This window comes from Chiloscyllium plagiosum, unplaced genomic scaffold (assembly GCF_037043375.1).
Source record: "Chiloscyllium plagiosum isolate Xiang-an unplaced genomic scaffold, Cpla_swu_hap1 HiC_scaffold_8, whole genome shotgun sequence".
NCBI lineage: Eukaryota > Metazoa > Chordata > Chondrichthyes > Orectolobiformes > Hemiscylliidae > Chiloscyllium > Chiloscyllium plagiosum.
The window spans coordinates 47,587,822-47,605,584 of record NW_028270146.1 but is presented as its reverse complement, the minus strand read 5'-3'; the positions used below and the strand labels follow the sequence as shown (position 1 = coordinate 47,605,584).

Genomic DNA, 17,763 nt, shown 5'->3' with positions numbered 1-17,763 from the left:
CAGTGAGCCTGAAGCGTGGAGAGATAAGCTAGAGGAGGGTGGGGTGGGGAGAAAGTAGCATAAAGTACAATGGGTGAGTGGGGGAGGGGATGAAGGTGATAGGTCAGGGAGGAGAGGGTGGAGTGGATAGGTAGAAAAGGAGATAGGCAGGTAGGTCAAGTCCGGACAAGTCATGGGGACAGTGCTGAGCTGGAAGTTTGGAACTAGGGTGAGGTGGGGGAAAGGGAAATGAGGAAACTGTTGAAGTCCACATTGATGCCCTGGGGTTGAAGTGTTCTGAGGCGGAAGATGAGGCGTTCTTCCTCCAGGCGTCTGGTGGTGAGGGAGCGGCGGTGAAGGAGGCCCAGGACCTTCATGTCCTCGGCAGAGTGGGAGGGGGAGTTGAAATGTTGGGCCACGGGGCGGTGTGGTTGATTGGTGCGGGTGTCCCGGAGATGTTCCCTAAAGCGCTCTGCTAGGAGGCGCCCAGCCTCCCCAATGTAGAGACCACATCAGGAGCAACGGATACAATAAATGATATTAGTGGATGTGCAAGTAAAACTTTGGATGTGGAAGCTCCTTTAGGGCCTTGGATAGAGGTGAGGGAGGTGGTGTGGGCGCAGGTTTTACAGTTCCTGCGGTGGCAGGGGAAAGTGCCAGGATGGGAGGGTGGGTTGTAGGGAGGCGTGGACCTGACCAGGTAGTCATGGAGGGAACGGTCTTTACGGAACGTGGAAAGGGGTGGGGAGGGAAATGTATTTCTGGTGGTGGGGTCTGTTTGGAGGTGGCGGAAATGTCGGCGGATGATTTGGTTTATGCGAAGGTTGGTAGGGTGGAAGGTGAGCACCAGGGGCGTTCTGTCCTTGTTATGGTTGGAGGGGTGGGGTCTGAGGGCGGAGGTGCAGGATGTGGATGAGATGTGTTGGAGGGCATCTTTAACCACGTGGCAAGGGAAATTGTTGTCTCTAAAGAAGGAGGCCATCTGGTGTGTTCTGTGGTGGAACTGATCCTCCTGGGAGCAGATACGGCGGAGGCGGAGGAATTGGGAATACGGGATGGCACTTTTGCAAGAGGTAGGGTGGTAAGAGGTGTAATCCAGGTAGCTGTGGGAGTCGGTGGTTTTGTAAAAAATGTCAGTGTCAAGTCGGTCATCATTAATGGAGATGGTGAGGTCCAGGAAGGGGAGGGAGGTGTCAGAGATGGTCCAGGTAAATTTAAGGTCAGGGTGCAATGTGTTGGTGAAATTGATGAATTGCTCAACCTCCTCGCGGGAGCACGAGGTGGCGCCAATGCAGTCATCAGTGTAGCGGAGGAAGAGGTGGGGAGTGGTGCTGGTGTAGTTACGGATGATCAACTGCTCTACGTAGCCAACAAAAAGACAGGCATAGCTGGGGCCCATACGTGTGCCCATGGCTGCCCCTTTGGTCTGGAGGAAGTGGGAGGATTCAAAGGAGAAATTGTTGACCAGTTCGGCCAAACGAATGAGTGTGTCGGTGGAAGGGTACTGTTGGGGACGTCTGGAGAGGAACAAACGGATGGCTTGGAGGCCCTGGTCATGGCGGATGGAGGTGTAGAGGGATTGGATATCCATGGTGAAGATGAGGCGTTGGGGGCCGGGGAAATGGAAGTCTTGGAGGAGGTGGAAGGCATGGGTGGTGTCTCGAACGTATGTGGGGAGTTCCTGGACGAGGGGGGATAGGACAGTGTCAAGGTAGGTAGAGATGAGTTCAGTGGAGCAGGAGCATGCTGAGACAATGGGTGAGTCCGGGTGGTCAGGCTTGTGGATCTTGGGAAGGAGGTAGAACCGGGCAGTGCGGGGTTCCCGGACTATGAGGTTGGAAACTGTGGGTGGGAGATCTCCTGAGGTGATGAGGTTTTGTAAGGTCCGGGAGATGATGGTTTGGTGATGGGGGGTGGGGTCATGGTCGAGGGGGCAGTAGGAAGAGGTGTCCTCGAGTTGGCGTTTGGCTTCAGCAGTGTAGAGGTCAGTGCGCCAGACTACCACTGCGCCCCCTTTATCCGCTGGCTTGATGGTGAGGTTGGGATTGGAGCAGAGGGATTGGAGGGCTGCGCGTTGTGAGGGTGAGAGGTTGGAGTGGGGGAGGGGGGTAGACAGGTTGAGGTGGTTAATGTCCCGGTGGCATTGGAAATGAAGAGGTCGAGGGCAGGTAATAGGCCAGCGCGGGGTATCCAGGTGGATGCAGTGTGTTGGAGGTGGGCGAAGGGGTCCTCGGAAGGTGGGCGGGAATCCTGATTGTGAAAGTAAGCTCTGAGGCGGAGGCGACGGAAGAATTGTTCAACTTCACGGCGTGTATTAAATTCATTGATGCGTGGACGGAGGGGGATGAAGGCGAGTCCTTTGCTGAGGACTGATCGTTCGTCCTCAGTGAGGGAGAGGTCTGGGGGGGATGGTGAAAACTCGGCAGGGCTGGGAGCTGGTGTGGGTGTAGAGCTGGGAGTGGGGACGGAACCTATAACTGGAGTGGGTGTGATGGTGGGGGGAATGGGGGTGGAGTCATGAGCAGGGGTAGTGTTCCCCTCGGGGTTCTGGAGGGTGGGGATAGTGACAGTCAGCAGAATGCAGGTGAGTGGCGCTGGTGGGGGCGGAAGTGGTGGTGACAACGGCAGTAGGGGTGGCTCAAGTCACTGAGCATGTGGCATCAGCGATGATGTGAGGGGCAGAAGTTATGTCACGTGTGATGCATGAGGAGTTGTGGGAGTGGCCATGATGGGGGCGGACGTGACATCATCAATCAGCGTGGGGGTGGCAGCTGCATCAGCCGCATGGCTAATGGCGTCTGAGTAAATTCGAGGACAGGGGAATCTTCTGGAATCTTTGAGGAGCGCTGGTTATGGAGGTGGGTAGATAAAAGTTTGTTTTACTTACAGTTTTTGATGTTTGAGATGGAGTTGAAATACTGTTTGTTGAGAGTATGAATTCTCCTGAGGATGTAATACAGAGTGGGTCCTTTGCAATTCTGAGGGAGTGTGGCCCTCAGCTGGGGCAGGGCTGACTGTAGAGAGGTTAGGTGCCAGCGCATTGCTGCAAGCGTGGAGCGGAGGATCTTGAAGGAGAACTGTTGCTGGTGTTTTTGAATCTGTAGTCTGTACTGTTTGTCCTGTTCAGGTCCGAACTCTGCTGGTTTAAAGGTGGTCCGGAGTCCGAGTGGGATGAGTTGGTTACGGAGGCAGGCACTGAGGAAGCAAATGTGGCTGTGGTAGCGAGTTTGTTTCACACCCTCCTCTAGCTTATCTCTCCATGCTTCAGGCTCACTGCCTTTATTCCTGATGAAGGGCTTTTGCCCGAAACCTCGATTTCTAAGCTCCTTGGAGGGATATGGGCCGGGTGCTGGCAGGTGGGACTAGATTGGGTTGGGATATCTGGTCGGCATGGACGAGTTGGACCGAAGGGTCTGTTTCCATGCTGTATGACTCTATCTTCCTAGTTCTAGACTCATGGCACTGGGAGAAATCTGGTGATTACTACATATGGCATCCTGCTTGCTAGTTTTCTACTCTGCTGTCTACCTCAACCATGTGTTATAAAAATCACTTTCTAGCTTCCTGCTACAGTCATCAATGCTTTATTCAGACACAGGGGTTTCAGATGATTGATAGCTGCCACTATCAAATCAGTTGCCAGTTAATACTAGGTCAGAGTCTGACTTTTACTCTAAAATCAAACTTGAAAAGATTTGCCAGTTATTTTCCACTTTGAACCAAATGAATATGACCATCTTTTAAACTGACAGTTAAAGCAACATATTTAGACAAATGATATTCTCTTTTTTGACATATCATTGTATGTCTTTGCCAATCTAAAAGAGTTCTGAAAGGAAAACATTTGAAAGGTAAGGATTAAAAGAAACAGATTTACATTGTAGGGGAATGTAGTGGCCTTGATCGTCACCCACTCGAATCACCCCAACCCCATCAGCAACTCACCTGAAGCCCAACCTCCTGACCCAAACCACAACATCAAAACTCAACCATTCTCCAAACCCCAGTTCTGTGTCTTTTTACCCGCTTTCCACTCATGTCACCCTATTCCCTCATCCACGTAGCTCATCTTATGCACTTGCCTTCTCTCAGTGGCTATCAAAATGACTTTGTGGCCTTTAAGCACTTTGGACTGATGAAGAGTTAAGCCCGAAATGTTGACCCTCTTACTCTTCAGATGCTGCCTGACCTTCTGTGCTTTTACTAGCACTATACTCATTTGGCCCCTCAAGTCTGCTCCACCAATCATTATGATTATAGCTGATCAAGTTCATTGTCCTAATCCTTCCCTCCGCCACATCCCTTGATCCATTTAGCCATGAGAGCTACATCCACATTCTCCTCGTAAAACACAAAATGTTTTGGCCTCAACCACTTTCTGTGGTAGTGAATTCCAGACTCGCCATTCTCTCGATGAAATAATTTCTTCTCATCTCAGTCCAAAAATGTTATGCTTGAAAGGTTTATCCTTAAACTATGACCCCAGGTTTTGGACTCACCAAGCAGTGTGTGTATCTTTCCTGCATCTAACTGTCTAATCCTGTTGGAATATTATAGATTTTTGAGATACCACACCCCCTCCCATTCTTCTAAATTCCTTTGAATATTGTCCTAGTTGACTTGATTGCTCCTCATATATCAGTTTTGCTATCTAAAGAATCAATTTGTTATACCTTTGCTATACTCTGTCTTACAGCAAAAACATTCTTTCTCAGGTAAGGAGACCAAAGCTGCACACAGTATTCAAAGTGTGGCTTCACTAATGCCCTCTATAATTACAGGAAGACATCCTTATTCCTGGGCTCGACTCCTCTCGATATAAAGATCAATATTTAGTTTGCCTTCTTTACTGCCTGCTGCACCTTGTTTTCAGTGACTGGTGCACAAGAACACCCAAGTCTCGTTGATCATTCTCCTCTGTCAATTTTCAGCCATTCAAATAACAATCTGCCTTCCTATTTGCACTACCAAAAGTGAATAGCTTCAAATTTATCCTAATTTACTCCATCTGCCACGCAGCCCGCTCACTCAGCCTGTCCAAATCACATTGCAACATCTCTGCATCTTCCTCACAACTCACCCTTGCATCCGGCTTCATCTCATCTGCAAATTGTGAGAGGTTGTATTTATTTCCCTCATCTAAATCATTAACATCAATTGTAAATAGGTTGGACCAATCCCAGCAGTACCCTACTACTCTCTGCTTGCCATTCAGAGAAAGTCCCTCTTTGTTCCTATCTGCTGATCAGTTTTCTATCCGTCTTAATACACTGCTGCCAGTCCCATATGCTTTAATTTTACATATTTATCTCTTATGTGGGACTTGTCGAAAGCCTTCTGAAAGTCCAAATAAATAACATTCACTGGCCTTCCCCATCAACTCTTCTGGTTAATCTCTGAAGAATTCCAGTAGATTCGTGAAGCATGGTTTGGCCTTTTGTAAATCCATGTTGACTGTATCTGATTTCTAAATGCCTTGATATAACATTCTTGATAATACATCCCAGCATTTTCCACACTACTAACTGGTGTATAATTATCTCTCCCCCCTCCTTAGCTAGCTAGCCTCCATGCATCCACTATTCTGAAGCCACTTCCTGCACATGTAGGTTATCAGGCCTGAGGAGTTATTGTCCTTTGACTCCATCAATTTCCCCAACATGTTTCTTCACTAATACAGATTTGCTTCAGTTCCTCCCTCCCATTAAACCCTGTGGTCTGGTGCATTACTCATGTCCTCCTTTGTGAAGACAAAGCAAAGTACAAATTTAGTTCACAAACAGAAATTGGCTCTTCAGATCCTTCATCAGTTTTGATGGACTCAAAACATTAACTCTACTTGCTCCCCAACAGATGCTGCTAGATCTGAGTTGCACCATCAATTTCTGTTTTTGTTTCAGATCTGTAGCATCTGTTGTTCTTTGTTTTATTCTGAGTTTAGTTCACCAGCCATTTCTTTGTTTCCCAATATAATATCTCCCATTTCTGACTCTAAGGGACCTATATTGGTCTCTTTACGCACCTATAGAAACTTTTACAGTCAGTTTGTGAGTTCCCTGCAAGCTTACTCCGTTGCTGTATTTCCCCTTTCTTAATCAATCCCTTGGTCCTTCTTTGCTAAACTGTTCCTAATTCTCAAGTCTGTTGTTTTTTCTTGCCAATTTGTATGCCTCTCTTTCGTTTTTGCATCTATTACTATCTTTAACTTCCCTCGTAAGCCATTGTTTGGTCACTGTTCTCTTTGCACTCTTGTGTCATACAGGAATAAACAATTTTTGTAATTCATCCATTTGTTCTTTGAATGTTTGCCATTGCCTATCCCCTGTTATCACTTGCAATAACTTTGTGTAGTAATCATAGCCAATTCAGCCCTCAAACCATTGTGGATTCCCTGAAGATTCAGAACCCTAGTCTCAAGATCACCTGTGTCACTCTCCACCTTGATAAAGAATTCTATCATATTATGGTTGCTCATCCCTGAGGGGGTCTAATAACTGCAGTACCAGTTATGCATTTCTTATTGCATAATACTCCGTCTAAGCTGGATTGTTTTCTAGTTGGTTTCACAACGTAATAGTCCAGAGAAACATCCCATTTATACTCTAGGTATTTATTCTCTCAAGTGTTGTAACTAATTTGAATCTCCCAATCTATATTTAGATTAAAGTCACCCATAATTACAAGTGCTCCTTTAGTGGATGCATCTCTGATTGCCTGTTCAACATGCTTCCCAACATTACCACACAGTGGTCTGTATATTTCCCCATCAATGGTTTTTGCCCCTTGACATGTCTCTATTCTACCTACAAAGATTCTACTGCATCTGTGCTAAGATTTTTATTTTAATATTACATTTATGTTCTCTTTAACCAATAATGCAATTCCACAGCTTTTTCCTTTTTGCCTGTCCTTCCTAAATACTGCATATGCCTGAATGTTCAGTTTCCATTTGTGGTCATTTGGCAGCCATGTCTCTCTAATCACAACTCCAACATCTTTTACCCAGGGTAGGAGAGTCCAAAATTAGAGGGCACAGGTTTAAGGTGAGAAGGAAAAGATTTAAAAGGGTACAGAGGGGCAACATTTTCATGCAGAGGGTGTGTATGTATGGAATGAGCTGCCAGATGAGGTAGTGGAGATTGGTACAATAACAGCATTTAAAAAGAGATCTGGATGGGCAAGAGAAAAGGAAGGGTTTAGGAGGGTATGGGCCAAATGCTGGCAAATGGGACAAGATTGATTTAGGATATCTGGTCGGCATGGACGAGTTGAATGATCAAAAGGTCTGTTGATGTACCATACAATTCTGACTCTATATACCTGTTTACATCTATTTGCATGATTAATCAATTCACTAGACTGCAAAGCAAGGTTAGATCTCATGGAATACAGGGTGAACTAGCCATTTGGAAACAACTGGCTCAAAGGTAGAAGACAGAGCGTGGTGGTGGAGGGTTGTTTTTCAGACTGTAGGCCTGTGACCAGCGATGTGCCACAAGGATTAGTGCTGGGTCCACTGCTTTTCATCATTTATGTAAATAATTTGGATGTGAACATAGGAGGTATGGTTAGTAAGTTTACAGATGATACCAAATTTGGAGGTGTAGTGGACAGCGAAGAGGGTTACCTCAGATTACAACAGGATCTTGATCTGATGGGCCAGTGGGCTGAGCAGTGGCAGATGGAGTTAAATGTGGGGTGTGGCATTTTAGAAAGGCAAATCAGGGCAGGATGTATACACTAGGAGAAAGTGAGGACTGCAGATGATGGAGATCAGAGTCGAAGAGTGTGTACTGGAAAAGCACAGCCGGTCAGGCAGCATCTGAGGATCCTCTGACAGTGTGTTCAATGCACCCACCATCCTCTGTGTAAATAAATTGTCTCTCACATTTCCTTTGAACTTACCTCTCACTTTCAATCTATGTCCCCTGGTATTTGACACTTCCACCCCAAGAGAAAGAGTCATAGAGTCATACAGCACAGAAACCGACCCTTTGGTCCAATTCATCCATGCCGACCAGGTTTCCTAAACTGAACTAGTTGTATTTGCCTGCATTTGGTCCATATCACAGTAAACCTTTTTGACAGTCTTTTCCATATATACACCAACTATGTGGAAAGGTTGCTCCTCAGGTCCCTTTTAAATCTTTCCTATTTCACCTTAAATCTGTGCCTGCTACCTTTAGACTCCCCTACCCTGGGGAAAAGATTGGCTTTTCACCTTATCTCTGATTTTATAAATCTCTATAAGATCACCCCTCAGCCTCCCATGCTCCAGGGGAAAAAGTCCAAGCCTGTCCAGCCTCTCCTTGTAACTGCAATGCTGTAGTCTCAGTAACATTCTTGTAAATCTTTTCTGCACCCTTTCCAGTTTACCAACATCCTTCCTATAGTTGGATGACTAGAATTGTATGTAGTACTCCAAAAGCGGACTCCCCAATGTCTTGTACAGCTGCAACACGATGTCCTAACTGCTAAACTCAATGCTCTGACGAATGGTGTTAAAAATTTCAACACCAAATTCTAGTCTAACAGATTTATTTGGAAGTACTAGCTTTCAGAGCACTACTCCTTCGTCAGGTAGCTGTGGAGCAGGAACATAAGACACAAGTTATGGCAACAGATCAATGTCATGCGTACAACCGATACAATATATTGAACAAACGTAGATTGCTATTAAGTCTTTCATCTTTTAGAAAGGGTTGCAAGTTTTGGTTCATGAAAGTAGTTCTGGGATTTACATATTAAAGTCACATTCCCAAGATAACTTGAGGTTTCACAAAAAAAGTGACATCTCAGATCTGACAGTGCATTAAAGATGTGAGGTTAGAGTCTATCTGGATCCCAATCTTGAGTCAGACTGGTGCTATTTCCAAAGTAGGAATTTATAAAATGTTACATGGATTGACTGCCTGCAGATTGTGTTTTTTAAACAAAATAGCGTGTACCTGCAATTACAGTTCTTCAAATGCAAAGTCAACCCATGGACTTGTGTGTGGGGATGCATGTGAGGGGAGGGGAGAGAGAGAGATAGAGATAAATAGTGTGTTTGTGTGAGAGAGTGCGTGAGAGTATGCGAGTGTTTGCCTCAGGAGTGGGAGGGGTTTGTGAGAGAGAGAAAGCGTATGTATGAGAGAGGGGTGTGTGTGTGTTTAGTATAGTAGGATCACGTGTAGTGTGACATGAACCCAAAGTCCAGGTTGAGGCTATCCTCCTGAGTACTGAACTTGACTAGCACTTCCAAATAACCTGTTGGACTATAACCTGGTGGTGTGTGATTTTTAACTTTATCCACCCCAGTCCAACAGCCGCACCTTCACATCATAGTTGATCAAAGAAGGCATTTTTTCCCATCTGTCTATCTGTGCTGCCACTTTGAAGAAATTGTGTACCTGTACCCTTAGGTGTCTGTGTTTGACAATACTCCCCAGAGTGCAACCTTAACTTTGTAAGTCGTACCCTGCTTTGTCTTACAAGTGCAACACCTAGCATTTATCTAAATGAAACATCCCTCTTTGGTCCATTGGCCCAGCTGCACTTGACTTGATAACTTTTATACATAGTGCCCTGACCAATGTAGGCAAGTATGTCATACGCCTTCTTTACCATCTTGTCCACTTATGTTGCTGCTTTCAGGGAACTTTGAACTTGCAGCTCAAGTTTCCTCTGTGCATCAGTGCTCTTAAGGGTCCTGCGTTTACTGTATACTTTCCTCTTGCATTTGACCTCTCAAAATGCATCACCTCACACTTGTCTGGATTAAACTGCACCTGCCATTTCTCTGCCACACTTTCCAACTGATCAATATCCTGCTCTATCCTTTTCACAACCTCCCTCACTATCCACAACTCCTCCACTTTTCATGACATCTGCAAACTTAATTAAACAAGTCACATACGTTTTCAACTGTATCATTTATTTGTATTACAAATAACAGAAATCTCAGCAGTAGTCATTAGCCGCAGACCTCTACTCAGAATAACACCCCTCCACAAATACCCTCTTCCTTGTATGACCAAGCCAATTTTATATCCAATTTAACTCTCCATGAGTCCCACGTGACTTAATCTTCTGGACTAGCCTACCACGAGGGATCTTCTCAAATGCTGTATTAAGGTTCATGTAAACTAAATCCACTGCCCTACCTTGATCAGTTACCTTTGTCATTTCCTCAAAAACTGAATCAAATTTGAGAGTCAAGACCTTCCTGGCACAAAGTCATGCTGACTATTCCTAATAAGTCCATTCTTTTCCAAACATGAGTAAATTCTGTCACTAACAATTTTCTTCAATAATTTCCCTACCACTGATGTAAAGCTTACTGGCCTATAATTTCCTGGCTTATCCCTATTGTCCACCTTAAACAAATGAACAATGTTGGCTATTCTCCAGTCGTCTGGGACCTCATCTGTGGCTAAAGAGGATACAAAGATCTCCATCAAGGCCCCAGCAGTCTCCTCTCTTGACTCTGTGTCCTCTGATAAATCCCATCAGCTCCTGGCTAATTATCTACCTTAATAGTTTTTAAGACACCCAGCACCACCTTAATATCCACATGCTGTAGAATATCAACATGCCCCTGCCTAATCTTACCATCATCCACAATCATCATGGTGAATACCAGTGCAAAATACTCATTAAGTACCTCCCTCACTTCTCTGGCTCCATGCATAAATTCCTTTCTTTATCTTTGAATGGATCTACCCTTTCCCTCTCTTGCTCTTAATATATGTATAAAATGCCTTGGGATTATCCTTAATCTCACTTACCAAGGACATTGACTACTTTTAGCCTTCTACTTCCTTGTTTAAGTTCCTTCCTGCTTCCTTTGTATTCCCCAGAGGTTTTGTCTGATTTCAATTGCATAAACCTAACATATGCTTCCTTTTTTGCCTAAACTTTCACTATCTCATGTTATCCAGGGTTCCTGAATCTTGCCATTCTCACCTTTCACCCTCGCAGGAAAATGCTGGCCCTGAACTATATTAACTGGTCTTTAAAAGAGTACTACATGCCAGATATGGATTTACCCTCAAACAGCTGCCCCCAATCTAATTTTTTCCAGTTCCTGACTAATACGGCTGAAATTAGCCTTACCCAAATTTAACACTTTCATTAGAGGACCAGTTTTATCCTTATCCATAAGTATCTTAAAACTTATGGACTCAGGTTTTGCTTCGCCTGGAGCTGTCCTTGGTAGTTTCAGGTTACTCAGCAAGGTTGCTGGAGTATGGCAAATGAGATGGCTTTGGTACAGGGTTTTGTTTTTTTTCTCTCTCCTTCCTTGGTTAGTTATTAGAATGTGTACATTTCTGACTTAAACCAAGCAACTGGTGATGGCTAGCACTAGGGGACATAGCTTTAAATTGAGGGGTGATAGGTATAGGACAGAAGTCAGAGGTTTCTTTACTCCAGAATAGTAGGGGTGTGGAATGCCCTGCTGCAACAGTAGTAGATTCGCCAACTTTAAGGGTATTTAAATTGTCATTGGATAAACATATGGATGAAAATGGAATAGTGCAGGTTTCAGATTGGTTCCACAGTTTGGCGCAACATCAAGGGCCAAAGGGTGTATACTGTGCTGTAATGTTCTATGTTCTAACTGATAATGGATGATTAAGAATTCCAAAGCTCACTTGGTTTAATTTTAAATGAATTCTGGTTTGTAGTCTTGATAACCTGTCAATTTTACACACAGATGTCTGTCGCCCTATCAAATTTACCTGAATAAAGCTTTTCAAATTTGTTGTTTTAACAGTTCTGCATATAATTTGGAAAGACAGCTGAGCAGAAATTGCTAGAAGCTGATTGAAAAATATTTTTTGTTTCCGAGTTACGATATGCATCTTCAAGATGCACAATCTAACTACTAAATAAAGTGTCAACTTTGAGTCATTTGATAGCTAAAGGGACAACAACCAGAAGGTGCAGATTTAGTGATTGGCAGAAGAACCAGAGCCTCATAAGGAATCATGTATTTTAACACGAGTAGTTTGGATGTGGAATGCATGGTGGCATGGTGGCTCAGTGGTGAGTATTGTTGCCTCTCAGCATCAGGGACCCGGGTTCAGTTCCTGCCTCAGGCGATTGCCTGTGGAGTTTGCACGTTCTCTCCGTGTGTGCGTGGATTTCCTACCACAATCCAAAGATGTGCAGGTTAGGTCGATTGGCCGTGCTAAATTGCCCATATTGTTAGATGCATTAGTCAGGGGTAAATATAGGGTGGGTTGCTCTTTGGAGGGTCGGCATGGACTTGTTGGTCCGAAGGGCCAGTTTCCGTACTGTAGGGTATCTAATCTAATCAAGTTTCAAAAGGCTATTGGAGAAACACTGAATGAGAAGACAATTACTGACTTATAAATAAAGAACCAGGGAATGGGAATATCTGACTTGCTGTTTGAAAGAGTTGATGCGGTGTCATGATATCCCAGGTTGCTGTGTACTAGGATTCAGTGTACTTGAGCAAAATGTGTTAATTATTTTTGGAAAGGTGTATGACCATAACTTGCTTATGGAACAAATAGTTAAATTATATATTGATTCTGTCATTTGTCAGGTTTGAATTGATGAATAATTTATCAATTGAGATTGAAATGTTACATGTTTGTTCTTGCAGGTGGCAGTTGTGAAAATGAAAAACACTGAACGTGTTTATGCTATGAAAATACTCAATAAGTGGGAGATGCTGAAACGTGCTGAGGTAAACATGGTTTGATGTAGATTTCACTATGTTCTAGTAAGCCGGATTTCCATTTTGGGATGGATCATACAGAGAGGTTTGGCTAATGATGCTTTGAATTCCAGTGAAAATATGCCATGGCATAATTCTCATGGTTGAATCTTATAATGGTATATAATACGATTCTGCAACTAATTGTGTGTGTTATTCTGATTTTTAAAAAAGTTTCTTTCCCTAAGAGAAATTTAGCTAGGAAATATTTGCAGGACTCTCAAAATGAGTGCCATTGCAACATGTTCACTTCCTCAGCAGAGTGGCTTTTCAAAATAAATGTTTTGGCAGTTTCTGCTTAAGCTGGTTTGTAACTGCAAATCCTAACTTATTACCAAACGCACCTGAAATCTGACAAGCCCTGAATATCTAATATATCAGCACAGCTACAAAAAATTTAAAGTTGTTGTTGCAAATAGTCCTTGTCCCAGAGGACCATAGGTTATTCTCTCATAAGAGAGAGACAACTGACAGTGAGTTTAATCCAAGGGTCAATGCATCTCAGATGAGTGGCTAATAAGAGAAGGCAGACCTTCAAGTTGATCTTAGCCAGTATGCAAGTTGAGCATGAATTGTTCGTATCACTCCGCATTGCAAACTAGCCATCCAGCCAATTGAACTACCCAATCCTTGCAAGCCAGCATAGGTATAAAAGCTTGATTTAATCACGAAGGATTATGCTCGCAAGATGAATTTTTTAAATTGTTAAATGTCAATTGTTTACATTGTGAGGGGCCAGAGTACATATTTTTGAAATATGATATTAAAGGGGACTTCTGACAATCACGTAGAGGCAGTAGGGAAGAAATTTTACTGCCTTTTAATTTTTCCTGATAATTGTGCTGGTATGTTGAAGAGGAAATGTTATGAAATTTCATAAATTTTGTGATAGACTGGATTTGACTTGCCATCCAGTTGCACTCTCACCAAGGAATTTTTGAAGGAAAGGAAATGCAGATAAAATAAGGATTGACCTACTTTTTCTAAAATAAAATTTGGCAGTTACTTCAAGGCATCTCCTACTTAGAATATTAGAAACTATAGAGTAAAAACATCTTTGTTAAAAAGTATTATTTTTTGATATGCATTCGCAGTTCTGTTGGGAGTGCAGTGTTCTTTGAATAAATCACTTATAGGCAGTGCAATACTTTAAACTTTCAAGATTGGTAAACCTTTGCCTTTTCCTTCCATTACCTATTTGGCTGTCTGGTCAACATAATTGATTATATTTAAAACGAATACTCTGTGACCTATATTTCCGACTCTGCCATAGATGATTCTTTGGTAGATTTGGGAAAAGGTTGACAGAAGGAGAATCAGGGATATGTGCCACAATATCCTGGTCATTTCCTTTGGGAGGCTGGAGGATTACTCAATCCTTTGTGAATAACGCTCATCTAAATTTGCAGATGCTTGGTAATTGAATACAAATTTAAATTCCACCATGCAGAGTTTGCCTCCATTGCTTCCTGCATGGTTGAAACCTTAATTGACGAGTGGTGTTGAAAATTATTAGTAGAGGAGAACATAGACTATTGTCAAAATCCTAATTTTTCTAAATTAATATGAGCATTCATTTTTCCTATTTTGCCCCTGTGAATTTTTTTTGTTCTGATTTGCCTGTATGCACTCAGTCTTTTGACTCAGCTGTCAGAGGTAAAAGAACAGAGCTGGAGAGGAATTCACAGCACATGTTGCCACAGAATTGTTTCTGTTTTCCCAAACTCACTTCATTTGCTCCGTTTATTTGGGTTCCATTTAAAAATGTATACCATCTCTGCCTTAAAAGTGTATGCTCATATATTTCAGGCAGATTTATGGTTGTGTTACCTTACGGAACAAGTAAGGAACCTTATAAAGGAACTAGTAGCAGCATTTTAATTATGTTACAATTCTAAAACATTGCTGCTAATAGTGAAAGTTTATTGTTGACACCTGATAGTACTGGTATAGTGCAGCCATTGTTTTAGTTTTGAATCCACACCTTAATTTGAATAAACATTTGCTGCCAGACTGATGATTGGTAGATATTTTCTAATTGGTCTGTTCAAAGATGTTATTACTTGCCTTTGGAATAGGTGGGACTTGAACCTTGGTCAGAATCAGGGAAACAATCACTGTACCACAGGAGCTAATGATTAGTACTAAGTAAACCAGATCATTAGTTAACAAATAACCTCAGTTATAGTCAGAATGGAAAGAAGGGCATTCTATTGCAAGTTATGTGAAATCTCAACAGTGACTCAGAATGGAACCTTTTTGTTTTAAAATAATTTAAAAATTGTGAACCTTTAACTATGAGGTTGCTTTTCTTTAGTGTACTAATCTCTTTTAGTTATCTGATGAATTTGTTTCCTGGTCTGATTCCTGGTTCAAGGTCTGATTAGGGACTTTGTGTGTGGGAAGTCATGTCTCACGAACTTGATTGAGTTTTTTGGAAAAAGTAACAAGAGGATTCATGAGGGCAGAGCAGTGGACTTGATCTATATGGACTTCAGTAAGACATTCAACAAGGTTCCCCATGGGAGACTGGTTAGATCTCATGGAATACAGGGAGAACTAGCTATTTGGATACAAAACTGACTCAAAGGTGGTAGACAGAGGGTGGTGATGGAGGGTTGTTTTTCAGACTGGAGGCTGTGACCAGTGGAGTGCCACAAGGATCGGTGCTGGGTCCACTACTTATCATTTATAAATGATTTGGATGTGAGCATAAGAGGTATAGTAAGTAACTTTCAGATGACACCAAAATTGGAAGTGTAGTGGGCAGAGAAGGTTACCTCAGATTACAGTGGGATCTTGATCAGGTGCGCCAATGGGCTGAGGGGTGGCAGATGGAATTTAATTTAGATAAATGTGAAGTGCTGCATTTTGGGAAAGGAAATCTTAGCAGTACTTATACACTTAATGATAAGGTCCTAGGGAATGTTGCTGAACAGAGACTTTGGAGTGCAGGTTCATAGCTCCTTGAAAGTAGAGTTGCAGGTAGATTAGATAGTGAAGAAAGTGTCTGGTGTACTTTCCTTCGTTGGTCAGAGCATTGAGTATAGGAGTCTGAAGTCATATTGCAGCTGTACAGGGCGTTGGAATATTGCGTGCAGTTCTGGTTACCTTCCTCTCAGAAAGATGTTGTGAAACTTGAAAAAGTTCAGAAAAGATTTTCAAGGATGTTGCCAGAGTAGAAGGATTTGAGCTATAGGAAGAGGGTGAATAGACTGGGTCTGTTTTCCCTGGAGAGTCTGAGGCTGATAGGTGACCTTATAGAGGTTTATAAAATCATGAGGGGCATGGATCGGATAAATAGACAATGTCTTTTCCCCGCGGCTGGTGGAGTCCAGAACTAGAGGGCATAGGTTTAGGGTGAGGGGAGAAAAATGTAAAAGGGACCCGAGGGGCAACCTTTTCACGCAGAGGGTGGTGCGTTCATGGAGTGAGCTGCCAGAAAAAGTGGTGGCGGCTGGTGCAATTGCATCTTTTAAAAGGCATCTGGATGGGTATATGAAGGGTTTAGAGAGATTTGGACCAAGTGCTGGTAAATGGGACTATATTAGGTTGGGATGTCTGGTTGGCATGGACAAGTCTGACCAAAGGGTCTATTTCCATGCTGTACATCTCTATGACTCTATGGTCAGACCAGTAGTCCACTTGAATTGTCTGCATGTAAGCTAAAACTTGGACTTAATGTGGGAAATAATGCAACCTCACTAAATGGGTGGCACGGTGTCTCAGCGGTTATCACTGCTGCCTCACAGCGCCAGGGACCCGGGTTCAAATCCAGCCTCTGGCAACTTTCTGTGGAGTTTGCACATTCTCCCCGTGCCTGTGTGGGTTTCCTCTGGGTGCTCCAGTTTCCTCCCACGGTCCAAAGATGTGCGGGTCAGGTGAATTGGCCATGCTAAATTGCCCATAGTGTCTGCATGGGTTACTCTTCGGAGGATTGGCGTGGACTTGTTGGGCCAAAGGGCCTGTTTCCACACTGTAGAGGAATCTAATAAAAAAAATTTACACATACAAACTTATAAAATACTTCATTATGTATAGACCGCATGTTTTCGAGAAGAAAGGAATGTTCTGGTGAATGGTGATTGCCAGTGGATTACTACATTACACTATGCCTTTCAAGATGAAAACTACTTGGTAAGTCTGCCTTCCCTTGAAACAGATTACCTAACAAAACAAAAAAAAACAAGAATGTTCTTTTCAGTAAATTGTTTCTTAATTTGTTAAACCACAGGATTGTTGTCAGTAATAATCATTTGTTTATTGATATGGCTTTTGTTTAAACAAGTATGTATAAAGTTCAAACATATTATTCATGTTACCATGTTAAGTATATTTTTGTGTATTTTTAGTATTTAGTCATGGACTACTATGTGGGTGGAGATCTACTGACATTGCTCAGCAAGTTTGAAGACAGACTGCCAGAAGAAATGTCCAAATTTTACATAGCAGAAATGGTGTTAGCTATCGACTCCATTCACCAGTTGCATTATGTGCACAGGTATGTTTTTTTTTCTATATTTTGTGTGTCCTACATTGGGAGATATCTTTTTTTTTTGCTATTTCGCAATGTCCTACTTCTATGTTTTATTTTCCCCCACACTTATCCTAATGCTGTTGGCTACTTCCTAGGTATGATAGCACAGGTGCTACGTGCTTGCCACCAGTTCAACCAAGTGGCTGTTAATTGTGTGTGAGCCATGATGGTGACCATCAGCAGGTAATTTAATATCAGGGCATCTCAGCTTACTAAATATTGTTCTTGCCCAGAGGATGCACATGCGTACGACTTGTTGGAATACATCAAAGTTGGTGGGAATGGAGATTGATGCCAACACTCACTCACAATATTTGCACATGAATAACAGTCACCTATTTGGCAACTGCCGAGTCCTTGGAGAGCAAAATGTTTAGTCTCAATCCAGATTTCACTGGATGTGAGAAATTAGTTCAGAGCACCTCTGGAAGTGGGCCCTACATTATCACATAATTTTATTAATTCTATACTATAGACTAGAATTGCTCTTTAGGAAATGCACCATTGATCAGAAGTG

General features: G+C 42.8%; 1 protein-coding gene across 4 annotated transcripts in view; it reads left to right on the top strand.

The window, feature by feature from the left end:
* Window positions 1-17,763, top strand: part of cdc42bpb (CDC42 binding protein kinase beta (DMPK-like)) — a 206,776-nt gene that overhangs the window by 95,906 nt on the left and 93,107 nt on the right. For all 4 annotated transcript variants that reach the window (XM_043697465.2, XM_043697467.2, XM_043697466.2 and 1 more), the window contains exons 3-5: window positions 12,596-12,679; window positions 16,751-16,846; window positions 17,062-17,210. In XM_043697465.2, the coding sequence (XP_043553400.2) occupies window positions 12,596-12,679; window positions 16,751-16,846; window positions 17,062-17,210 (329 nt within the window). The remainder of the gene's footprint in view (window positions 1-12,595; window positions 12,680-16,750; window positions 16,847-17,061; window positions 17,211-17,763) is intronic.